The sequence below is a fragment of the Typopeltis vanoorti genome, chromosome 20 (genome assembly GCF_054136105.1).
Source record: "Typopeltis vanoorti isolate ZY-2024b chromosome 20, IOZ_Tvanoo_1.0, whole genome shotgun sequence".
Lineage (NCBI taxonomy): Eukaryota > Metazoa > Arthropoda > Arachnida > Uropygi > Thelyphonidae > Typopeltis > Typopeltis vanoorti.
Window position 1 is genome coordinate 13,651,854 of NC_143568.1, and position 27,404 is coordinate 13,679,257.

The window sequence follows — 27,404 nt, forward strand, 5'->3', positions numbered from 1 at the left end:
CTAATCTATACTGTCAAATGCTTTCTGAAAGTCAACAAAACAAGGTATAAATATTTTAATTTTTACATAGAGCTTTCTCCACATTTAATCTTAATATTAATATTTGGTGCACAGTATTGAAAATAAATCTCAATAGTTTAGTTTCCTTATTCTTTTCATTCATAAGTACTTTTCCCACATGACTCGTGAGAGCAATTGTTCTGTAGTTTTTGCAGTTCGTTTTGCTTCCTTTTTTGTGAATGGCATCAGGATTGATCTTGTCCATTCTTTTGGTATTTTGCTTTTGTTCCATGCCATGATACACAATTGGTATAGTTTGTTTGTGATTACCTCACCACCATGTTTCAGCATCTCGAGTGATCTCATCATTCCCAGAGCTTTTATGGTATTTAAGATGTTTTACTTCCTTGACAACATCATCCCTCAGTATATCTGTTTCTCCATCTGTGCTTGGTGTGGTGATATTTCTCTCAATTCATCAATTAACTTCTTTTGGACCTCAACATCTCCCTGTGTCTTATAAAACTCTGAGCAGTATCTTCTCTCCCCCCCCCTCCCCTTTTATTTCTTCTGTGATCATCAATATTTGATCACTTTCATTATTTGTGGCTCTCTGCTTTGGACTGCATTTCTTGTTGATGTTTCTGATCATCTTATATATGTGTTGTTCTGTATTCACCATAGTATTTATATTGATATCCTGGCACTGTTCCTCTAGTGATTTTAATTTGTCTTTCTAACCAATTTATTCACTACATTGCATTTCACTCTATAGTGTTCTTCCATTTCCATGGAGATCTCTCTCCTAATCGTTAATGCTCTTTTTTTCTGGAATTATCTTTAAAATCTTCTGTGAGACTCACCTCTTCTTTGGCTCTTCTGTTTCTGAGATCGTTTTTTTCCACTGCTTTCTTAATTGCCAACACCACTTTGTTGTTTCTATCCTCCAGTTTCATTTCTGTAACTTTCCTTACACTTTTACTTTAATTTCCTCAGTCAGTGTCATCATATGACTCTGAAATGCCTTCCCTTTCACTTGAGTTTCAACTTGATATTGGCAGTCATTAAGCTATGGTCTGATTCTGTGTAATGGAATGAGATCATTATACACACAGTGTTACATAGAATGGTGGGAATGCTAAAGGACGAATACTTATGATTTATTTTATACTTATGAATAATTATGATATATGACAGTATATGATTCTTATTATCATATAGTGCTGGAGAGTTTCAAAAAGGTGTGACCAGTTCAGGAATAAACCATCAACATCTAAAAAAGTGACAATTATTTAACATCAGCTCCTAATGCCATCTAAGGTGCAAACATTTTTCACTTCATTGCATTGTGAAATGGATATGATGAGGGGGCATTGTGTGTGTGTGTGCCTGCACGTGTGCATCAGGTTGCAAGAAAAACAAAACCATGCAATTATAAACTTATTGGTTTGGCCAGCTATCTTGGTAAGATATTGGAGAATATGGTAAATGCCAGACTTCCTTGGTATTCAGAAAGCATTGACCTCTCCAACACACATTGTGACTTTCATAAACATCATTCAACTTTGGACCATTTGATACATTTAAAACATGTATAACAGATGCATTCCTGAAACAGGAACATCTGGTTTCAGTGTTCTTTGACATGGAAAATGCTTATTTCACAGCCTTGGATATATTGCATATTTAAAAGACCTGTATAAGCTAGGTCTCAGAGGGCACTTTCCCATATTTATTAAAATTTGTCTGTCTAGCCAAGTTTTCCAACTCTGAGTGAGAAAGTATGTTATCTTCCATATCATCAAGCAAATCCCATCTCAATCCCACTGGTACGATTTTTCATTCTGTAATACAGGCAAACTATCCATTAGAACACATGCAATTAACAGATATAATACAGTTGTCTCATAGCCTGTGTTGCTTCGGCTATAACCAGATCAAACAATCAGCCACATCATCAAGAAGAGATTCCCCAAGACGGTCTTAAGTGTGTCACTTTTTGCTGTCGAAATTGGGAGTTGTTTTCAGACATCACTCATTCCTCTCACAGCAGACACTGCTCCATATGTTAATGACTTCACGATTTACTACAACTTTACTACTACAACATGAGGGTAATTGTAAAACAACTTTAATGGGCAATCAGTTGCATCTCTTAATAATGGGTTCTGGTTTTCAGCAGAAAAATCTGTTGGTTTATGCTTCTGCTGAAAACACCCTCTTCACCCACATCCTGAGTTAATAATTGGACAGAGTATTATTCCACTAGCAACTGAAACCAAGTTTTTAGGACTCATCTTTGACAGAAAGTTACATTCCTTGCACACATTTACTTATATGTTCAAAGCTGGATTATGGGTTCCAAGTATACGGTTCTGCAAAGCAGAGTAGCACATGATGGTTGTATTCTGTCCATCATCATGGTATATGGATAGCTACTGGTGCTTTTCAAACATTGCTCATTCAAGATCTTCATGTTGAATTAAATGAAACAACTCCATCACTTAGCTATCTCCTAAAAATAGCCTCTTCCAGAGTATCTTATGCAGACTAGTATCTATCTTTTCTCTTCATTGGGAGGCTGAATATCAGACGTCAGACTGCCATCTATTCTTTTAGTATGTGTATGTTAGAGATTATGCAAGCTGTTTGCATAAATATTGACAATATCAAGCCTTGGACTTAAAATTTAAAAGGCTGTTGTACTTTTGATGTCCTTTTTTAATTATTTCTGATCAGAGGCTTCTGAAATCTCAAAGAGAATAGTACAGAGTTTGGGATAGAGAATCACTGAGAGCTCTGACTTTATGAGCTGATAGCTGCATCAGTAGTAACAACCTGTTCCCATAACAGAGTTACAGAAATTGATCACCATTGTCTTGCATAAACATTGTAGGTTTTAAAAATGTTGTTATTTTACAATATAAATAGTTAATAAACATAAATTTCTTGTATGAATACTTTGTATGAAATTTATTGTATAAATTATTTGTTAGCCTAAATATAACTGTGATATCTTCCTTCTTTTACAGTTTCAATAAAAGAAAAAATTGTGTGTGTGCATGTGTATAAACACAGGGTATATATATACAAAATTACAAAAGTACAAAATTCTGCCACCAGGGGACATTTGGTGTTATAAGCGCATATTTGCATAATCTCTGTTTCTACAAATGAGTTGGTGGATATAAGGAAGACCTAAATGGATTCGAGTCATTCTGATAAGACCGGAGTGCTATGGATCTCAGCTTACTGGAACTTGCGTTGCTAGTCAGACTTTCCTATCAATAATGCAGTAATTTTAATGCCATGCTTTGAGAATTCTGGTATTTGAAGAATAGGAGAAAAGATCCAATGACAAAATCTTAGGAAATTGATTTCACGATTTGAAAATAGAAGATCTTTAGCAGTGAGGCCAGGATGAGGGTGCAAATGAATTATTCCTCAACAAGTCGATGAAGTTTCAACTGACATCATGGAACACAGAATGAATAACGCACAAGGGTCCAGCAGTGTTCAGGCAATATCATGACAATGGACGACATGCCATACTCAACTGTGGGCAAAATCCTGTGTCATATGCTGAGGTTTTCCTCCTACAAGATCTCCCATTCTTGAGCTTTGCTTCATGGTGATGCAGATACTCGACTGCAATTTGCCCTGATGTTTTTAGCTTGAATGGAGGTGTATGATGCATGGCCATGGAATATTTTGTGAAGTGATGAGGCACATTTTTAACTGATCAGTAGTGTTAACTTACACAGTTGCCACATTTGGGCTACAAATAACCCTCTTGTTCCATCAGACCCCTTTAACTCACCAAAAGTCACAGTGTGGTATGATTTCATTGCATAATTTATTATCAGTATGTACTTTTTCAAAGAACTTCACCCAACAAGACCAGTAACTTCTACCATCAATGCTGTTAGGTATTGAGAGATACTGTGCAACTTTGTTGTTCCACAACTACAGCAGTGAAGATGGCTTGACGCTATCATATTCATGCAGTGTGGAGCACCACCTCACATTGGATTGTTGTACAGCAAATGTTATGAAAACACTTAACAAAAAAAAACAAGTAATCACTCTGCAGAATGCAGAGCGATTACTCATGTGCTTCCCACAGCATGACCACCTCATTTGCCTGATCTCAACCCCTGTGACTTTTGGTTGTGGGGCCATCTGAAACACATGGTGTATGATGGACATGTTCCTGATTTAGCAACCTTGAGAGACAGAATAACACAGTATGTGAGGCAGATCAATGTGTATCTGTTTCATTCTGCTGTAGAAAATGCCATTCACAGAATGCAGTTCTTAGAACATCTGAAAGGAGGACATATTGAGCTACATCTGTAAGTTATATGAACATGAAAATTGATTTGTTGTAGCCTTTCTTTTAGTGTTGCACAGTTATCAGCATTCATTTTAGAAATTATGGACTTTACAACCATGTTATAAATAACTATTTTAATTTCCCGACGTTTCAACCTTCATATTAAGGTCATCATCTGGAGTATATGCAGATATACAAGGACAAGCTGAGTTACATTTCATACAGTAAGCTAAAGAAACAGTGATTTGATAACCGGTTGTTCTACTGGTATAACCTCCAGTGGGGGGAATACAGATAAAATTAAAAATTAATTAAATATTTAGAAACTACATCAAAGCTAAATTCTATTTAAGATAACATGGAAGAAACATTCTTTCATATAGGTAGTTTTCTTATAGTAACAATGATGTCCTATTTTTAATATGACAATTGTTATATTAGATTTACAATTCTGGATTATCTACATTCTTCTTGTTGAGAGGCTTATATGCTGGTTAAACATGATAACTAATATTTAAGGAATTGACAGCGTATACTAGAAATATAAATTAAATAAACTTTAATATATACTTTCCGATATTTCGGCAAACGTCACGTTGCCATCTTCTTGGGAACTTAATACAAAGACACGTGCACACAAGTACTACATAACAGCAAATGAGAACTGAAGCTAGGATGCTAACGTTTTCCTAAAGTCCTGGTGGTGCCCCCTGGCGAGCTATATTGGTGGTTCTTGGCCTTTGGGCTGAAGTTCTTCTGATAATTGTTTCCCAAATTTGGGGCAGTCTCATGCATCCAAATTTGTTGAGGTTTGGCATGTTCCTAAGGGCTGAGGCTGATTCCATGAATAGTCTTTCATACTTGAACTTGCTACGGTGTATGACTGTGGCTTTCTTCAATCTTATTCTGTGGCGAGTATCCAGAGCGTGGTCTGCAAGCCCAGAGTGGCTGTACTGGTGAAATCGGCGTGTAATCCCTGTGTTCTGAGATTCTGATATTTGCTGTCCTGCCTGTTTGGCCAAAGTAAGACAATTTACAGCTGCAAGGGACCTGGTACACACCAGGTAGGTGTAGGGGAAGTGGTTGGTCTTTAGTGGAGCGGATAAGGGATGCCAATTTTCTATGTGGTCTGTAACATCATGTTACAGACCACATCAATGCCATCATGTTTTCTTAAGATTTTGTTGATTTTTTCCGAGGTGCCTCGGATGTAGGGAATGGTGATGGATTTAGAGTAATCTTTTTTGTGAAGGGGAGGGGGTTGTGGATAACTGGGTTAAGTATTCTCTGGATTTTTTTTTTTTTTTTTTTTTTTTGGGGGGGGGGTAGCCATTGGCTGAGAAAGTGTCATGGATGTGATTTAGTTCAGTGGTTAGGGCTTGATCGTTTGAACAGATTATATTTGCCCTGTTGAATAGTGTCTTAATAACTCCATATTGTTGTGAGGAGGAGTGATGGGATTGTTGGTGAATGTATCTGCCTGTATGGGTGGGTTTTCTATAAACTGAGAAAACCAAGGTTCCATCAGGTTGGCGGGTGACTAGTGTGTCTAGGAAGGGGAGGTTATTGTTTTCCTCTTTTTCCAGGATGAACTTGATTCTAGGGTGTTGGTTGTTTAAGTGTGTTAGGAAGGAGAGGAGTGAATCCGGGCCATGTGGCCAAATAGCAAACACATCATCAACGTACCGAAGCCATATGGTAGGTTTTTGTGGGGCTGAGTTTAAGGCTTTCTCTTCAAAGGTCTCCATAAAGAAGTTGGCCAAAGGTGGGGAAAGTAGTGAACCCATGGCTGTCCCCTCTATCTGTTTGTAGAATTTTTCCTGCCAAACGAAATAGCCTGAGTTTATTGTAAACTGAAATAGGGCTGAGATATCGGGAAGAAATTTAGCTTGGATTAGCTCTAGGGTTTCTTTGAGGGGTACATTCGTGAATAGGGAGGAGACATCAAAACTGACCATTATGTCATTATGTTGCAGTGTAAGGTTTTCTATACTGGCTTTGAAGTGGGCTGAGTTTTTTGTGTGTGATGGTGTGTTGCCAGTATAGTGTGAGAGCGCTTTGGCTAAATGCTTGGCTAGTTTGTAAGTGGGGGAATCAATGCCATCCACTATGGGACGTAATGGCACATTTTCTTTATGTATTTTAGGGAGCCCATATATGCGGGGGGGGGTCTAGAGTTATAGGGTTTTAGTCTGTTGGTAACCTCCACAGGCCAAGAAGTAACCTTCTTAAGGAGCCTATGGAGTTTTCTAATTTGTGAGTTGGTGGGATTGTAATTAATGGGGAGATAAGTGGATCGATCTAATCATGGAATCAGCCTCAGCCCTTAGGAACATGCCAAACCTCAACAAATTTGGATGCATGAAACTGCCCCAAATTTGGGAAACAATTATCAGAAGAACTTCAGCCCAAAGGCCAAGAACCACCAATATAGCCTGCCAGGGGCACCACCAGGACTTTAGGAAAACGTTAGCGTCCTAGCTTCAGTTTTCATTTGCTGTTATGTAGTACTTGTGTGCACGTGTCTTTGTATTAAGTTCCCAAGAAGATGGCAACGTGACGTTTGCTGAAATATCGGAAAGTATATATTAAAGTTTATTTAATTTATATTTCTAGTATACGCTGTCAATTCCTTAAATATTAGTTATCATGTTTAACCAGCGTATAAGCCTCTCAACAAGAATAATGATCATCCACGGAGATTCCTTCGCATGCAAGGCCCGCCATTACGGCAAACTGAAGCTTAAGTTATCCAGACAACTTAACCGTCTGGCATTCCTAAAACGCTGCTGGGATAATCACGTTATCCCAAACTGTGTAAAATTTAAACACTGCTTCATCTCACAGAAAGCTCTCCGTATCTACATCCGGGCAAGCCAGGCTTTACTTCGTGAGCAAATTACCGCTACACACGGTTCCCTAGCCAACATAAACAGAGCTATTTTAGCGCTAGAGAATGAGCTTTCACATACGCTTAATCACGAGCTTTGGTCAGTCCTACATGACATCTCGTGTACAGCAGCTAATAAAGAATTCCATCGAATACAGAGCCGACATATCAACAAGTTTGATAAATTAATAAAGAACTCGGCGTCCAAACCTAAACTACAAACCAACACTGTAGTTAACCTTTCTTCAGTTATCCTGAAGCCTGAAGCACTCAACGTTCTATCACGTGGTCACAACTTCGCCATTGCTCCTAAGAAATTACCGGCCGAGGAATTAATGATCCAAATTGAACGCGGAATTCGCCAACTTACAAGCCACATCGCCAGCGATATTCGATTGGATGTAGCCTGTGTTCTCAAAAAAGCAAAACCTTCAAAATCCAACATATCTATTAGTGAATACAAGTCACTACAAGAATTGAAGAGAAACAAAGAAATAGTGATCACCAAAGTGGATAAGGGGTACGCCACTGTGGTACTCAACCTTAATGACTACACAGGTAAGCTCAAGGCTTTGCTATTAGATCGATCCACTTACCTCCCCATTAATTACAATCCCACCAACTCACAAATTAGAAAACTCCATAGGCTCCTTAAGAAGGTTACTTCTTGGCCTGTGGAGGTTACCAACAGACTAAAATCCTATAACTCTAGAACCCCCTGCATATATGGGCTCCTTAAAATACATAAAGAAAATGTGCCATTACGTCCCATAGTGGATGGCATTGATTTCCCCACTTACAAACTAGCCAAGCATTTAGCCAAAGCGCTCTCACACTATATTGGCAACACACCATTACACATAAAAAACTCAGCCCACTTCAAAGCCAGTATAGAAAACCTTACACTGCAACATAATGACATAATGGTCAGTTTTGATGTCTCCTCCCTATTCACGAATGTACCCCTCAAAGAAACCCTAGAGCTAATCCAAGCTAAATTTCCTCCCGATATCTCAGCCCTATTTCAGTTTACAATAAACTCAGGCTATTTCGTTTGGCAGGAAAAATTCTACAAACAGATAGAGGGGACAGCCATGGGTTCACCACTTTTCCCACCTTTGGCCAACTTCTTTATGGAGACCTTTGTAGAGAAAGCCTTAAACTCAGCCCCACAAAAACCTACCATATGGCTTTGCTACGTTGATGATGTGTTTGCTATTTGGCCACATGGCCCGGATTCACTCCTGTCCTTCCTAACACACTTAAACAACCAACACCCTAGAATCAAGTTCATCCTGGAAAAAGAGGAAAACAATAACCTCCCTTTCCTAGACACACTAGTCACCTGCCAACCTGATGGAACCTTGGTTTTCTCAGTTTATAGAAAACCCACCCATACAGGCAGATACATTCACCAACAATCCCATCACCCCCCCCCCCCCCTCACAACAATATGGAGTTATTAAGACACTATTCAACAGGGCAAAAATAATCTGTTCAAATGATCAAGCCCTAACCACTGAACTAAATCACATCCATGACACTTTCTCAGCCAATGGCAACCCCCCCCCCCAAAAAAAAAAAAAAAAAAAAAAATCCAGAGAATACTTAACCCAGTTATCCACAACCCACCACCCCCCTCCCCTTCACAAAAAAGATTACTCTAAATCCATCACCATTCCCTACATCCGAGGCACCTCGGAAAAAATCAACAAAATCTTAAGAAAACACGACTTAACCACTTGTTACAGACCACATAGAAAATTGGCATCCCTTATCCGTTCCACTAAAGACCAACCACTTCCCCTAGACCTACCTGGTGTGTACCAGGTCCCTTGCAGCTGTAAATTGTCTTACTTTGGCCAAATAGGCAGGACAGCAAATATCAGAATCTTAGAACACAAGGATTACACGCCGATTTCACCAGTACAGCCACTCTGGGCTTGCAGACCACGCTCTGGATACTCGCCACAGAATAAGATGGAAGAAAGCCACAGTCATACACCGCAGCAAGTTCAAGTATGAAAGACTATTCATGGAATCAGCCTCAGCCCTTAGGAACATGCCAAACCTCAACAAATTTGGATGCATGAGACTGCCCCAAATTTGGGAAACAATTATCAGAAGAACTTCAGCCCAAAGGCCAAGAACCACCAATATAGCCCATCAGGGGGCACCAGCAGGACTTTAGGAAAACGTTAGCGTCCTAGCTTCAGTTCTCATTTGCTGTTATGTAGTACTTGTGTGCACGTGTCTTTGTATTAAGTTCCCAAGAGGATTATCTACAGTCCTGTTTATAGTTAGCTCTTAGGGAGAAAGGTTCCATGGGTAGAATATGTACCTTCCATATGCTTGGGAATTTTAAACAATCATTATTGTTCAGATTGATGGTGGATGATAAGAATCTCACAGGCTTCCTTAAATTTGCATTCATACCATGTTTTGGTGTGATGTAAACAACTGGTGCTTTTCCAGGTCAATTCTATGTAAAGTGTTCAGGGCATGATCAGAAAGGCCAGCTTCACCATAGTTATTATATTTAACGTGTCATTTATGTTCCTTTTATCTGATAGGAATTGTGCGTCCTGTTTCCCCCTATATATGGTAGATTACAGATGCAATAAATACGGTATACTCCAGGGTGGGCCAGCGAAGGGAGTGGGTCTTTGGATTAGTTGAGTAAGCTTTTTAATTTTGCAGGAGGTTTAAAGGTGGCTTTGAGGTTGTATTTCTGTAGTATTCTGTTTATTTTATCTGATGTCCCCTTAATGTAAGGAATGATTATAGTTTTATTGTAGTCTGGTTTATCTTTGTTTTTTGTTGAGGTCTTATAGAGAATTTTGTTAATAGTTTGGCTGTAATCATTTTTTAGAAAAGTATTGCTGATAACTTTATATCCTTTTTTAAGTTAATTATGTCCTTTTTAAAATGCAAGTTGTCGAACTGTATGCAGACCACAGACAAGTGTATGCAAAAGAGCATGCAAGTAATTTATTATGCCAGGAGTATCAGAAACAAAGGAGTAGAGTTTGTTGACTTGGTCAATATATTGCAACCTTGTACTGTGGGCATTAGTGAGACCTGGCTGTCAGAAGATGTACTGACTGGTATCGAGTGCAAAGAGTATAGTATTTTTAGGAAGGATAGACAGGAGAGGAGAGGGCATGCTGCTAATGATATAAAATGTCTTGCATCCAGTTAGAGTTGAGACTTATGATTGCAATACTGGTAACAATTTTTCATGTGGCAGTGAGTTTGAATCCTTCTGGTGGATTGGTTGCTAGTAAAGAAAAAAAAAAAACAAATAAATATGATGGGTGTGAAAAGAGTAATCATAAGACTGGACTTTAATTATCCAAACATTGATTAGGTAGCTATGAAATCACATGAGAATAATCAAACTGAATTTATTGAGCTGTTGTAAGAAACTTCCTCAAACAGCATGTGACAGAAGGAACTCAAGATTAAAGAGTGTTAGATTTGATTAGTATCATAGGGGGTTTCAGTTAAAGACAACTATTCTGCCTCTCATTGGTGACAGTGATCATGCAGTACTCACTTGGGAAGTGGCTAAGTTTATGAATGTTCCATCCAGAAAAAGTTATATGCTGAACTACAAAGCAGGAAATTATTACCATCTGAAAGGTATGCTGAGTTTTGTACTATGGGATCAGTTCTTGTAGATAAGCTTATATGTTGGTTAGACATATTTCTAAATTTTTTAGATAATGACATCTAACTATATTTTGGCAATGTTACATTGCCATCTTAAAGGATCACAAAACAATGATATGTGCACAGGCACTCACACTAAGCAAATGAAAATTTGCTTAGTGTGAGTGTGAAAATGGCTGTCAGTTTAATATTAGTAAATGTGAGGTTATGTACTTTGGTGTAACGAGATAACGTTGGTGTATTATATTGGTGGGATTATGCTAGAAGATACTAACCAGGCTGGTTATCTTGTAATTATAATAGACAGGAAGTTTTTCTGGGACTGTATAGCAAAGATAGTGAATACAACTCAGAAGATAATTGCAGTTCTAGAACAAACATTGACATCTAAGAATAAGGAAGTCATTTTCCTTTTTACAACTTTAATATTACCTCATCTGGACTATTGTGTGCAGATCTGGTGTACTGGTTTTCAAGTTGATGTAAATACATTGTAGAGGGTGTAAAGAAGAATGTTAAAGATGATATCAGGACTATGGAATGTAGATTATGAGGTGACATTAAGAATTTGTGGACTGCAGATGCTACCAGACAGGAGAAAGAGGAGTGATATGAAAGATCTACAAACTTTTGAAAGTCATACATGATGCTGGTAAATGGAATTTTTCATTTCAAGAGGCATCCGTGAAAGTTGAGGCATAAGAGCTAGATTTTTCTCTTATATAGAGCAGTAATTGATGGGAATGGCAATTTGGAGGGTGCGAGTGAATGAATTCAAGAGTAATATGACTTTGTGTGATTGATGTGTGGCCTCCTTCAATGAATCCCTGACTCTGGTCTTATAATAATATCATCAAAAAAAGACATGCTGTGGCTTTCATAATGACATGAGTAATAAGGTTTGATAAGATTTTAAAATCTCATCAAACGTTGTTACTCGTGTCATAAATTCTTACAAGACCCTTAGCTCTGTTATTTTGCTTGGAAGGCAAATTTACATTCTTCTTCTTATTGTGCTATCTTCTATCAAAGGTCAGCGACCATCTTGGTGAACAAACTGCGGTCTTGTGCTAATCTGAGCAGTTGTGCACTGCTCTTTCCTGTCCACGTCTTGATGTTGTCAAACCATGATATTCTTTTTCTTCCTCTAGTTCCTTTGCCATCAATTCTTCCTACCAAAATAGTTTGTAGAAGTTGGTATTTGCTGTTTCTCATGATGTGGCCAAGATATGATGTTTTTCGTTTCTTGATTATTTGTACAAGATGTTTAGCTTTGCCAATGGATTTTAAGACCTCTTCATTGGTAATTTTTTCTGTCCATGATATCTTTAGCATTCTTCTGTATAGCCACATCTCAAAGGCTTCGATTTTCTTGATGGTTGTCGCCTTCAATGTCCATGTTTCAACTCCATAGAGCAGAATAGACCGCATGTAACATTTCAGCATTCGGCATCTGACTTCCATGTTTAGGTCTTTATTGCAGAATAGTGTTCTCATTTTCATGAAGGACTGCCGTGCAACTTCAATCCTTGTCTTTATATATATTTCTGGATCCCACTGTTCATTAAGCCAACAACCAAGATATTTATATCTTGACACTTGATCAATATTTTTCCCATTGAGTATCAGTTTCATTGATGAGGCTGGATGTTTGCTGATGATCATGTATTTTGTTTTGTTGATGTTTATATTTATTCCCATTCTTTGGCTTTCTATGTATACTCTGTCAATGAGTTTTTGGAGATCCATAATGTTATCTGCAATTAGCACGGTATCATCTGCATGTCGTAGGTTGTTAACAATCTTTCCATTTATTGTGATTCTCTCTGGACATTCTTCCAATGCTTTTTTAAAGATTACCTCTGCATATATGTTGAACAGGAGTGGTGAGAGCACACGCACTAACACGGTAGCTGACTGATTACAATACAGATTTATTAGTCTTATGTCTTGTTCGTCTAGCCTTATTTGTTGAAGGACTTCTATTAAGTTAGTGTGTCTGACTTTGTCAAATGCTTTTTCAAAATCTATGAAACACATAAAGACAGATTTCTGTTTTTCTATGCATTTTTGTATCAATATTTGGGTACAGAAAAGGGCCTCTCTAGTACCAAAACCATTCTGAAAGCCGAATTGTGTTTCACTTAGAGTTTCTTCACTTTTTCTATAAATGTGATTCTGAATTATTTTCAAAAATATTTTTAATGTTTGGCTCATTAGACTAATAAGTCGGAAGTCACCACAGGAATTTGCTTTGGGTTTCTTTGAGATAGTGATAAATGTAGATTTGAGCCAATCTGATGGAAATTCATCACTTTCATATATTTCATTAAATAGTTTTTCAAGAAGTTTGATGTTATCAGGTTCTATTAATTTTAAAAATTCTGCCTTGCACACCATCTGGTCCACTGGCTTTTCCTGTTTTACTTGTTCGTGTAGCATTCTCTATTTCGCATTTCATGATTGCTGGTCCTTGAATGTTATCTTTTATATTTATAGGCTTCTGTCTAGTATCATTGAAAAGTTCTGTTATATATTTTATCCAAATCTCTGCTTTATTCTCTTCTTCTAGAACTATTTTTCCATTTTCGTCTCTTAGAGACACTATTTGCTTTTTCCTCAGTTTTCCGGAAATTTACATTATGAAGTTTATTAGGGTACATATCATTGTTTCAATTTTTTTTTTTTTTTTTAATGTTCTATTTTCCTGATTGTGTTTTGTAAGGTTTGAACAGGGAGGAGAAATGTGTTTGCTAGGAAATGACTGTTTTGCTCTAAACATAATGCCATCTTTCCAGCAGGAAAAGATGGTGTTATTATTTAGTAGTACTGAAAAGTTTTTTTGCAAAAATAGATATCACAACAGTTAAACCAGTTTATGCCAACTTGCTATGGTGGGTGAGTTTACAATATTTAATGGTATTTTTAAAGTTAAAGATTATTGTATATGCACAAAAATTGCTTCGTTAAGATTAATTTGTTTCATATTGAATTTTTTTTTTTTTTTTTTCAGTATTTAATATTTGAACAATTTTACTATTCTGCAGTTACTGTTAGAATAAAGGTAATTGGCCTAAAAAAAAAAAAGAAGAAGAAGAAACAGAAAAATTGATATTTTTTGCTGGGATAAATGAAAATGCATTCCTAGATGAAATTATTTAAGCTTTTATTGAATATTTTATGTCAGTACTGTCATGGATGAGAGAGGATCTAGAACTTGCAGTACATTTGTGCCATGTGTAAGCTACTTGGAAAGAAGTCAATGAACAAATGGCACGATGCACTTTGCCCAAAGTGCGGTGTGCTATGTGTAACAAGTCACTTGTTTGTGGGCACTATGTCCAGGTGAAATGGCTGGATGGAGTTTCAAACAAGCATAGTGATAGGATGCCATGCTATAGGCTTATCTGTTTGGTAAATTGTTGACAAATTAGGAAACAGTCAGTAATACCATACAGAGATTAAAGTGTAGGGAGTCAACTGCAAGTGCTACCCGCAGTGGAAGATCCAACAAACTCACCGAACATGACCATAGGGTGCTAGGAAGGATAATGTAAAAACGTCTATCCATCGACTGACATGTTGCATGTGGAGTCCTGGGCATCAACTGGAATACGAATCTAGACAAAATCATTCAAAACTGAGGCTCGTAACATAGGTTTCCATGGCAGGACCACAATACGCAAGCCCACATTACCCAAACCAACGTTGTTTGTTGTCTTCAGTAGTGCAAAGGGCATGTACAGCGGGATGTAGAAGCTTGGAAAGTGCTGTGTTATGGAGTGACAAATCACACAACCTTCTGTCGAGAAGATGGACAGGTGTGGCAGATGCCCAATGAACGTTCTCTAACCAGTGTGGAACTTCAACTGTGAAATATGGAGTTGGCAGTGTGATGGTATGGTCCTATTTTTCCTAGTTTGACCTTGGATCTCTGTTTGTCGGTCACAGAATTAATGATATGACAGGTGACGTAGAATCTCAGTTAATCGAAACAGTAAAGAAGAGCAGTTATTATGCGTTACAAATCGATGATATTACGTGTTACAAACTATGCGCAGTTAATAACGTATTGCCAAATGCTGAACTCTGAGAGGTATCTGAACATTTTGGATAATATCATGATTACTACTTTGTGATGTGACATTTCTATGGAATTGACCATTGTCTCTTTCAGCAAGACAATGCAAAGTATCATAAGGCTGCTGCTGTTGAGTGGTTTGTGAACATGAACGTCACCACACTTGACAGGCCTCCACAGATCTCCCTGATCTTCACCATATTGAACATCTGTGTAGTGAACTGGAACATCAGGTGAGATCAAGGGACATCTTCCCTACAACAGTCCAGGACCTCATTACATGCCTACAGGAAGATTGGTCCAAAATTCCCATTGATCACTATCGTACATTTATGGAAAGTATGTGCCCCCCATAGGATTTTGCTGCAGTCATCCCAGCAAAAGGAGGTTGTACATCTTATTAAGATGGGCACCATAGCTATTTGTTCCTCACACTATGGTGTCAGTTGACTTATTTCCAAGCAGTGTAGATATGAGTTAAGGCAGAAAAAACGATTGATATTTTTAATAATGATCTAGAGCAGTGTTTCTCAACCTGTGGTCCGCGGACCGCGATGATGGGATAGTTGGTCTGCAGACAGACTTAAATTAATTAAATAAATATATATTTTTTAATTATCTAAACAAAACAAATTAAAATTGAATAAGTAAAAATTATTGAAATCAAATGGAGGCTTAAAAAAAAACAACAAATAGCGTCAGAATGTTCAAAGGGAAGCAATAAAACTATATTGTTGTTCACTTCACCCCTCTTTCATTATTCGTCATTCTGCCGCGGCAGAATGACGAATAGTAAAAGAGGGGTGAAGTGAACAATAATATAGTTTTGTTGCCTCTGCCTTCCTTTGCTGTTTTGTCAGATTTGAAGTGAACATGTGTTATCCACATTTCAACTAGTTGCTTGTTGTTTATTGATTATTATTGAAGGTTTCCCTCCTTCAACCAAGGCTCAGTATATCTTCAGAAGTGCTAAGTGATACTTGGTGTGTCGTGAGTTAACCCCAGTATTTATATATTTTTCAGAAACGTTTTTTAATAATTGAAAAGTGGTTTAGAACTAGGACTTTGAAAAGAAGAGCAAATGAAACAGGTGAGACTAACCCTAGTTGTGATACACGTGTTGTAACAGTGAGTAAATCTGATACTATTAAAGTAGAAGAAATAAGCAGTTCAAAGAAAAAATACAGTGGGAAATATAATAGTTCGTATTTGGAATTCAGGTTTACTTGGTGTGGAGATGAAAGTGAACAGAAACCTCAACGTGTTTTGTGTTATGAAGTGTTGTCGGACGAGTGCATTAAACCTGCAAAACTCCGATATTTAAAAACTAAACATTGTGATGTGAAAAATAAGCCAATTGAATTTTTTCAGCCACGCTTCAGGATATTAAATCATGGGAAAGATATAGTTTCGGCCATGGGTTCAATTAATAGCAAGCATCCTATCTCTTAAGTTTGCACATAGCGAAAACAGGGAAACCTCATTCTATTGGGGAAAATTTGCTACTTTCATCTTTACGATATTTAAAAACTAAACATCGTGATGTGAAAAATAAGCCAATTGAATTATTTCAGCCATGCTTAAGGATATTTAATCATAGGAAAGATATAGTTTCGGCCATGGGTTCAATTAATAGTAAGCATCCTATTTCTTAAGTTTGCACATAGCAAAAACAGGGAAACCTCATTCTATCGGAGAAAAATTGCTACTTTCAGCTATAAAAGATGTGGTAAAAACTATGTTTTGGCAACAAGTTACTAAAAAATGTTGATTTGATTCCTCTTTCAAATGACAAATGTCGGTCGCAGAATTAATGATATGGCAGGTGATGTAGAATCTCAGTTAATCGAAACAGTTAAGAAGAGCCATTATTATGCATTACAAATCGATGATACTACATGTTACAAATGATGCACAGTTAATAATGTAAGATATGTGCATGATAACAACATTCATGATGATATTCGGTTTTGTAGAACTTTGCCATCCTGAACAACTGGAGAAGAAATATTTCACACTCTCAATATTACATAATACACAAAGGGATCCAATGGGAAAAATGTATAGGCCTTTGTTCAGATGGAGCTCATGCCCTTTCAGGCAGGCATAGTGGGATTGTTTCTATGATCAAGGTAATATATAGCTCCAGATATGAATTGGGTACATTGTTTTATATGTAGGGAAGCGTTAGCCTCCAAAGGAATGCCACCAGAATTTAAAACTGTGCTATACAAAGCTGTAAAGCTAGTTAATTTTATTAAAGCTCGAACGTTAAATAACAGGTTATTTTCAGTACTCTGCGATGAAATAGGCAGTGGATATATACAACTTTTGCTTCATTCTGAAATTCGCTAGCTTTCCAGGTGCAAAGTACTAACAAGGTTATTTCAGAATGATAAATGCACATAAATACAAGAAAGATGTTTAATTAACCAGATATTTTGGCCTGGAAATAGCAGACCATCCTCAGTGGTATTACAAGAACAGTTATAAAAAATACAAGCTAGAATATTAACAATAGATCTTCAATCCTCCATTCTTCACAACAAACCTGAAAAGTTTGGATTGGCTCAGCACGGGATTGAAACTGACCACAACATTCTTTGGTCCGGGACTCGCCTCTTACATAGATCCCGTTATAGGTTTGAACATTTGTTCAAGGAAAGCGTGGAGGCCTTGCTCCATCATCCCAACCCGAATCGTAATGACTGTATATCTATATCAAAAATCTGGGAAAGTCTAATCAAGATTACTCATTAATTTTTTTATTTATTTTTTTATTTTTATTTTAATTTTTTTATCATGTCTCTACTTCAAAATATTCCGTTTCATAATTAGTGATATAACATCACGTGGCTTGTTCTATGTTTTAAACGATCTATTGTTAATATATTTGTATTATATATAGCTTGTATTTTTTATAACTGTTCTTGTAATACCACTGAGGATGGTCTGCTATTTCCAGGCCGAAATATCTGGTTTATTAAATATCTTTCTTGTGTTTACGTGCATTTATCATTCAGTCTTATGTCACTAGTATCCTTAAAACAGCAAGGTTATTTCAATTAAGGCACGAAGTTTTATTATTTGATTCTTATTTTGCATCACTCCTTGTTGACAATGCATGGTTATCAACACTATCCTATCTTTCGGACATTTTTTCGAAATTAAATGAACTAAATATCTCCCCTCAGATAACTGATCTGAGGGGAGATATTTAACTGATCTTGATGCCTACGACAAAATAAAGACATTTAAGAAAAAACTGGTTTTATGGATTAATTATGTAAAAACAGACAATTTGCACCTTTTCCAACATTGGAATCCTTTTTAGTGGAAAATGATATTTTTGTTGATTCTGAATTTCTGGAAAGGGTTTGTGACTACTCAAAACTCTGAAACAGAATTTTTAAACATATTTTCTGAATAACTTTTATAAGAAATTTCTGTGGGTTCGCGATCCATTTCAGGCTTGCAGTCACGAGAACGACCTTTCGTTATCGAAAAAAGAACAGTTGATTGAGCTTTCAAGTGACAGTGGACTTAAAATGCAATTCCATGATCTTGGTTTGGCTCGATTTTGGATCTTGCCTTCAGTGACAAGTGAATTTCCCGAATTATCTGAAGAAACATTGAAAATCGTCATAGTTTTCTACAGCCTATCTTTGTGAGAAAGGATTTTCATCGCTCCTTCAAATAAAAACAAAATACAGAAATCATCTTAGTGTGTGTGCCGATCTTAGACTGAAGTTGATCAGTATTGTGCCAGATATCCAGCAACTCTGCAAGGGCCGAGGAGCTCAACCTTCTCATTAAAAGTAAGTAGTAACATAATTATATCATATTATTTATTTGTTTAATAAAAATTAAAATTTTGTTCAATGATGATACACTTTTAATCATTTACTTCCAATTTAATTAATTATGTTTCCACATGTATTCAAAACATGCTTTTAGATTTGTTATGTTATAAATAGCACAGTTTTTCTGAAATGTTAGTAATTCCTACATAGGTTTTTTAAAAAATTACAAAAAGTCAAAGCAACGCATAGGGAAATAAATTAAAAACGGTATGTTTATTTGTGAAGTAAAACTTTAATTCCAACACTCTAAAATGTTATTTTTCTTGCTTTTCTGTTCGCAAAATTGTCGAAGTTTATTTCATCACTCAGTTGCTGCTTTATAGGCAGTATAGCAAGATTTCTTAAACGGCAAAAAAAGTGCTGCCCAGAGCTGATCGCTCCCCTATTCCCTAGCTCCGCGTCTGTAACTTAGTGGTCGGTAGAATTGTTTTAGGCATTTTACTGGTCCTTGGGCTTAGAAAGATTGAGAAATGCTGATCTGCAGGATATAGTTGTAGGAAACACTCTATGAAGAAATGATGCCAAGAAATTATATTTTTGACATTATTTCTTTAACCAGTTAATCCTTTATCCAAGTGTAAGCAAACAAAGTTTATCCCTGAAGTAATTTCATTACTAGGTAACTCGTATATAGAGGCTGATGACTTCACATCACTTGCCTTAGTATCTCATAATGCAAAGCACATATCCTTACGGACATGTAAGATGCTATGCATTATGGGAAGGGGGTCACTACCCAGACCAGTTTTGACCTTTTTGAGGTCTCATCAAAAAATATCTGTGAAGTGATACCAAGGTCGAAGTAATGGAGAAGTCATATTTCCATGTAAACTGAGTAAACCAAGAATATAATTTCTTGGCATCTTTAATTTATAGTATAACCAAGTGGAAAAATTTCCAACACTTTATGAAGAAGATGACCAAAAAGAGGAAAAGGAGAAGCAGGTTCACTTGGTTTCAACATACTTTGAAAGTTTTTACTTTCAAAATATGTTGGGCAGCTGCTGCTAATTGCATTTTAATAGTCTTTACTATTATTAAATAGTACTTAATAATAGTCAGTTATTGCTATTATTAATTAGTACTTCCAATCAAATTTCCATCATCAGGGACTAAACAATATCTGCATATAGGCACTAACACTGGGTAAATGAACTCATTTACCTAAAGCTGATCACTAATACTTGGGTAAATGCCCATTTACCAGATGTTAGTGCCTGTGTGCACATATTGTGCTGTGATCTCTGATGATAGCAATTTGACTTTTCCAAAATATCAGAAGTATTAATTAAAGTTATTGTAATTAATATTTAGAATGCATTGTAATTTCCTGAAAAATTATAATTATGAATAGCCAACATATAACTCTTTCTACCAAAATAGCAGCCTTAAGTTGAAATGCCATTTCAGTGGAGTAGCACCAAAGGAAGCACTGCAGAAGAAACATGCAGACCATCTGTGAGACAGATTGATCAACACTCATGGAGAAGGAACATTGATCAATCAGACTGCCATCCTGTATTATTATTATTATTACAACATGACACCTCCAGGGAGTCCAAAGACTCATCGAGGGAAGGCACTTGCTCCACAACTCTCATCTCCACCAACTACAACGATCATCATCCACACCAACGCCATCTACCGCCGATCACCAGCTCTAGTATTTTCACAGACAATTACAAACATCATGCCCACGGGGGATTCGAACCCGCAGCCTTTTGGCTGGAGAGTGGATACGCTAACCACTTGGCCAGCCAGGCTGGCTGTAAAAATAGAATCAGGGGGTGCTTGGGAATGAACCGAGGACATCTCAATCTACAGTCGAATGCTCTACCACTGAGCTACTCTTCCACTGATATGACATCAAGAATTTTTAGGGCAGTCTTTCTTGCACCATTGCTCCAAACATAAGAACAATATTCTAAGGCTTGGCAGATTTGAGATTTTTATCAAGTCAGTAGAAATGCTAACAGTTTTAATGAATGGTCATTTAAAGACCGTAGATTAAAAAAACAATATGTTAAAAGTTATTTTCTTCCCAAGTTTATGTGTGTGTGTGGGTGTGTGTGTGTGTAAGAGAGAAAGTGAGTGAACAATTATTTGTAGTTTTATCACTTTTTTTTGTAACATGTTTTTGATTTTATTGCAGTTAGAACGTGATGCCTATGTTCAAGCATTATCACGCTTTACTCTTTTGACTGCCAACTCTCCTATCACTGAAATGAAAGCCAAAAATATTGACACAATAAAAACTCTAATCACTGTTGCTCATACAGATGGGAACTATCTTGGAAAATCATGGTTAGAGGTGAGTAAATTTGAAAAGCTAAAAATCTTTCATCCAGTTGTTCTCTGAGTTTATAGTTTATAAATAAAAGTTGTTGATCAAACAAGTAGTTTATAAATCCAGAACTATGAATAAATATTATTTTTGTGAAGGTCGGTCACTATATTATTTTACATCAGTACGTGTAAAATAAAAAATAATGGAAACGATAAAACATAAAATAATAAAAAAATATCTAACTACTGCAGTACTATATTATATATACTCTATACTATATTAATCACCAAGTTTTTTATATTGCTCTTACCCACAATAGGTTATTAGTAAACTTATAGTACCTTTGTACCATGGGTGGGCTAAGGATCCCCCCACCCCATTTTTTTATCAATTTTATATATATTTTTCTTTTGTAATTTTTAATTTATTTTTACATAGTCTGGAAATCCTGCTCTAGAGACCAAACATGAAACTTTTTCAAATCACTTCAGACCTCCAATAAGCAGGGGAAGCGGTCCTACATGGGGTGATGAAATTCATCTCCCACGTAAAGATAATCACGCAAGCCAACTGATAATGTTCTAAGATAGATAATATAAGAAATGAAATGCTAGTTTGCTGTGTGCACAAATGTTTTTTTTAACCTGATTTTGTAGATGGATTTATGGTGTCTCCATAAATAAATTATAAATAAACAATTAAAAAAATTATATATAAACAAAAAGATAAGTGGTTACCAAACAATGTTTGAATATAAGTTAGTATGTTGAAGGCTTTTCTTTCTGTGGCTTTCAGAAGCATTTCTTATATAAATGAATATATGAAAATTTTTTTTTTTCCATTAATCTGTTTGGGTTCTTTTCTTCCACCCCTCTGCCCAAAGACATCTCAGAGCATCTTAGTTTTTCCCATTTCAAAATAATGCATGGAGTAAGACCTTTGTAATAATTATTGCATTATCAATATTGTGTAACTGGGTGACTCCAAAACTCTAATTGTTCTGGTGTTTTAAAACACTAGCAGAACAAAGTGTTTACTGGCATGCAAGCCAACCGATAATGTTCTAAGACAGACAATATAAGAAATGAAATGGTAGCTGTATAGGAAGTACATTAAATCTTTAATGATCATAGAAAGCACATAATACTTTTAATCAGAATATCATGAAAAATATGGATATAAGCCAGAACTTGATAAATGTTATCAACAATGCATAACAATCACTATCCGTGTGTTGAGGCTTAAGTGCTGTGAAGAATTCATGTTGGAGGTTTAATGGAATATTATCAGCACTGAGAAAGGATTAAAACCAATTTTAATACTTCCAATATTTCGTTTCTATCACAGAGACATCTTCAGGGATTACAAAAACACTTTGTAACAACACACACATACACAAATATAATACAATAGTGAGTGAAACTAAAGTCCTGTCTGGGTGCTGCACCCTCTATGGGCATTTGCAGGTGGCCTAGGATGTAAAGAGGAATCTCTGATAATTAATGTTTCCCAAATTTTAGGAAGTTTAATGCAACCGTATTTGTTTAAATTCGGTTGATTCCTGAGTGCAGATGCAGATTCAAAGAATAGTGTTTCTTTTTTGAATTTACTATGGTGGAGCATGGTGGTTTTTTTTTCCAGGAGATCCTGTGGGTTGTATTAAAACATGGTCTGCAAGGCCAGATTGACCATAATCGTTATTGCTGAAGTATGACTGGATGGTTGCTGATCTGCCTGTCAGTCCGAAGTAAGCCAGTTTACAGGCACAAGGTACTCTATATACTCCAGGCACTGAGTATATAGTTTCACTCCGTATTGTATTATACAGTCGAGTCTCTTTTTATGTGGTAGATACTTTCCACAGAAAACCGCATATAAAAAATCACACAAAAAAGGCCTAACTTATGTTGAAAAATTAGGGATATGTTCCATAATTTTCTAAAACTGCATAAAACCAAAGCAATGATTTAAAATAAACCTAAAATCGCATAAAAAAAAGTTTGAAAATTCAGGAAAATTAGAATGCCTAAGTTTGTTTTAAAGCTTTATTCATTTAATTTTATTGAAGAGTAACACGTTTTTTTTTTTTTTTTAACCTTTTGTCATCAGAATTATCGCTATTAGACAATATTTGGCAACGTTTGCGAACTGGTGCGAAATTACTTTCATCACCAGAAGAGATAGTCAGTGCATCAGATCTGTATGGTAAAGCAATAGTTCTTCACAAACACAATTAGCTTCACCCTAGTTCTGTGCTGATTTTTTCTTCTGACAATGTAATCAGTGATTAAACTTTGCGATGATGATTTCACTAATTTTTTATTCAGCTCGCGATATCCAGACATACAGTTCTTCAGCTCACGTTGGAATTTAAAGGCTCATTCAGAATTTGTGTCATTAACAAGAAAATGATTTTCCAATTTATTGCACAATTCAAGACTTTCTCAAATTATATTTGCAGTGAGGGGGACACAGGTTTTTCTTCCGCTTCATATCGTTTTCTGGATTTTCGACGATATCTAAAGTTAATCGATATCCAATAATATCATCGTCACTTAAGGCATTATCCACAAGCAATTCGTCTACATCATTCTGACTAAATGTATCAAAACTTTCTCCACCAATTTCCTATGCCAAAGTAATGATTTCAGCTGATAATGTAGATGTTTGCATGGTTGCACTGTTTGCAACACATCCAGGCCAAGCTGCTTTCCAGCAGGCATTTAAAGTTTGTGGTCTTATTTCAGCGATAGCAGATGCAACATGATTTAAACAGTCCAAAATAGAAATTTTTTCCAGACGTCAGTTACTGTTAATGATTCATTTTCTAGTTTATCTAATATAAATTGAAAAGTGTGCTTAACGTAATATTTTTTAAAATAACAATTATACCTTAATGTAATGTTTGAATAATGCTTGTTGTATTGGGTAGAAAAAAAAAACACTACCTGCACATTTGGATGTTAAATGCAGATGACTTGCTGCATTGTCAACAATTAATAAAACTTTAAAATTGAGAGTTTTATGCTTCATATATATTTCCACTTCTGGTACAAAGCAATTATTGAACCATTCAGTAAATACAGCAGTTGGTACCCAGGCCTTTGTATTAGCCATCCAATGTACCGACAGCTGTTTTAGATCTTTGCCTGTTAGAGCACGTGGTCTTAGAAATCAATTTACTAGGAGGGGTTTCAACATTCGATCTCCTCATGCATTGCTACAAAGTAACAACATTACTCGATCTTTGCTTGCTTTAAACCCACTTGCTTTTTTCTCAGACTTTGCGGTGTAAGTTTGAGTTGGCATTTTCTTCCAAAACAATCCTGTTTTGTCAGCGTTAAACACTTGATCCAGACAATATCTACCATCTTCAATAATTTTGGCTAACTTCTCTTGAAAATTTTTGTCTGCTGCTGCAACCTCGCCTGTAATCTTCACGTTATGAAGTGCATTCCTTTTTAAAAACCCGGTTAACCATCCTTTGCTAGCCGAAAATTCTTTATCAGCCTGGGAAGCAGAAGTAGACGGCTCCAATTGCTTCATCTGTTCGTAAAACCGAAGAGCTTTTTGTTTAATTAAATAGCCACTTATAGGAATTCTTCTTTGAGTTAATTCTTCAATCCAAATTACGAGCTCTCGTTTCGTTTTGTCTAATAAAGCATCTCTTGAGTACAGTGATAATTTGGCACTTAGTTTTGTGCCAGAAATGACAGATTTTCTTATTTCCACTTCATTCTTTTTAATTGCTCTTATATTTCCACTTCATTCTTTTTAATTGCTCTTATATTTCCACTTCATTCTTTTTAATTGCTCTTATATTGCCACTTCTTTTTTTTAATTGCTCTTATAGTAGATTCGCCTAAATTAAAATGTTTACCAATCGCCGTAGATCCCTCTCCTTTTGCTAAGCGATCTAAAATTGCAATTTTCAGGATTTGTGAAATGTTCCTTCATAGGAAAAGTTTGGGAAATGCTGGATTACCCTGTTATCGGAATGGATTCTCTTTCTGTTGACATGCGCAGAAGTGTCGAAAGGTCTCATATCTGTGGGCGTACTATACATAAGTTTTGAAATTATGTGCCGCATAACTTCAAATCCACATAAAAAGAAACCCGAGTGTATTTGTGTGTATGTTGTTACAAAAAGTTTTTTTTTTAATCCCTGAAGATGTCTCTGTGATGGAGACGAAATAGTGGAAGTATTAAAATTGGTTTTAATCCTTTCTCAGTGTTGATAATATTCCATTAAATCTCCAACATGAATAACAATCACTAATTAGTGCTGGTCTGGTTGGCCAAGTAGATTTGAATCTCATTTCTTATGTGGTTCTTTGTAAATATCTTTAGATGGTAGGTGAATTTCATTGGTGCAAGACCACCATCTTGATTATTTAAAAGTCTGAAGTATCTTAAAAAGTTCTTTGTTGATTCCTGGACTTATGTTTCTAGATTATCTTTCTGTTAGCTTATCCAGGAATGAATGTTATATTTTTTATTTTTTTTGTTTAATCCACGAAAATGTGATTCAAAAATAAAGAAAAATAGTAATGTTAAATTATGTATATCAGATACCTCCAGACAAATGGAACATGATACTGAGAAATTAGGAACAGCTCTGAATGTGTTGCTAGGAAGGCTGTCAGATAATTGAATTATGTAATGATTTTTTTGATTTGATTCATTCGAAGTGAACCATTTCACCATGGATCCTGCAATCTTGGGAAAAATAGAAAGCATCTGTTACTGTCTGTTCTGTTTTGTACAGCTAACATCATACTAAAAGTGCTGTTTTGTTGTAGCTCTTCTGTGAGATAATCCATCTTAACGAATTTTGAAGATTCCCAAATGATATTAAAAATGTTCCTTCATAATTTATTTCATTTTTTTTTCAATGAATTAACCATTTAAGTTGAATTATTAAATTAATTATTTTATTTGATCCATTCAACATGAAATATTTTATCACAAGAACTGTAGTACATGTAGTACAAGAACTGTAGTAGCTCTCAGATGTGAACTGTAGACTAAAATACACTAACATGATTGAAGAAAAAATAAAAGAGTTTGAGAACAGTAACCAAGCCTTGAAGATTTAGTGGCAAGCCCTGAAGAAAACATTGATTGATTCAGTGAGAATGGCATGTGCTGAGGTTGTCTGTAAGGATAGAAAAATCAGAACTCCATGGTGGACACAGGAAGTTAAGCAGGCAATGAAAGAAAAGAAGAAAGCATATCAAAAGCTCCTGGCAAATAAGTCAGCTTGTGCTCTTAGAGAATACAGAGACAAATGTAAGAAAGTTAAACACTGTAAAACTAGCTAAGCAAAAGTCATGGAAGGAACACCATATAACTGTAGCATAAGAACATAGAAAATAAATAAATGTTGGTAAGAACATAGAAAATAAATATCAAGAAGGTGACAAGATATTCTGGAGGTTGTTGAAGCTCAGAAATGTAGGAAAGAGTGCTGTAAAAGGAATTATAGATGATAAAGGTGACATGAAAACAGGAGAAAAAGATATCCTTGAAGTATGGAGTAATTACTTTGAAAAATTGGTAAATGAAATGAGCAGCGATGACATCACAGGGTTAAAAAAACACTGACCAGGCATGCAGTCAGAATACATATCCATACTTGAAGTAGAAAAAGCCATCAAAAGCCTGAAATGTGGAAAGGGCAGGAGTAGATGATATTCGACCAGAAATGCTGAAGTATGGTGGTATAAACGTCTTACAGTGGCTGCACTGCATAGTTCAGAATGCCTGGATAGTGGGACGAATTCCCGATGATTGGAGTAGGGCTCTCATAGTACCCATACATAAAAAGGGAAATAAAACTGAATGTGAGAATTACAGAAGTATTTTTCTACTGAGTGTTCCTGGTAAGGTGTATGCAACTATACTTGAGAAACAGTTAAGAAGGATTATGGAAGAGAAGCTTGGTGAAGAACAAGCTGGATTCAGGTCAAATAGAGGCTGTCAGGATCAGATTTCCAGTTTACTACAAATAGTTGAGAAATCATGGGAATATAACAAAGATCTGTATTTTAGTTTTAGTTCTGGAAAAGTCATATGACAAGGTGCCAAGAGAGAAGCTATTTGAAACGCTACAGTTATGTGGTGTCAATGGGACATTATATCAAGCAATACTTAGTCTTTATTTGAGTTGTAAGTCAGCAGTTAGAATTAAAGGAAGTACAGGAAGATGGTTTAATGTTAAATCTGGTGTGAGACAAGGATGTATATTATCCCTTCTGTTATTGATTACC

General features: G+C 36.1%; 1 protein-coding gene across 2 annotated transcripts in view; it reads left to right on the forward strand.

Moving 5' to 3' along the window:
- Sec71 (ADP ribosylation factor guanine nucleotide exchange factor Sec71) overlaps nt 1-27,404 on the forward strand; it is a 581,865-nt gene that overhangs the window by 258,211 nt on the left and 296,250 nt on the right. For both annotated transcript variants that reach the window (XM_090410617.1, XM_090410618.1), the window contains exon 21: nt 20,998-21,156. In XM_090410617.1, coding sequence (XP_090266743.1) covers nt 20,998-21,156 — 159 coding nt within the window. The remainder of the gene's footprint in view (nt 1-20,997; nt 21,157-27,404) is intronic.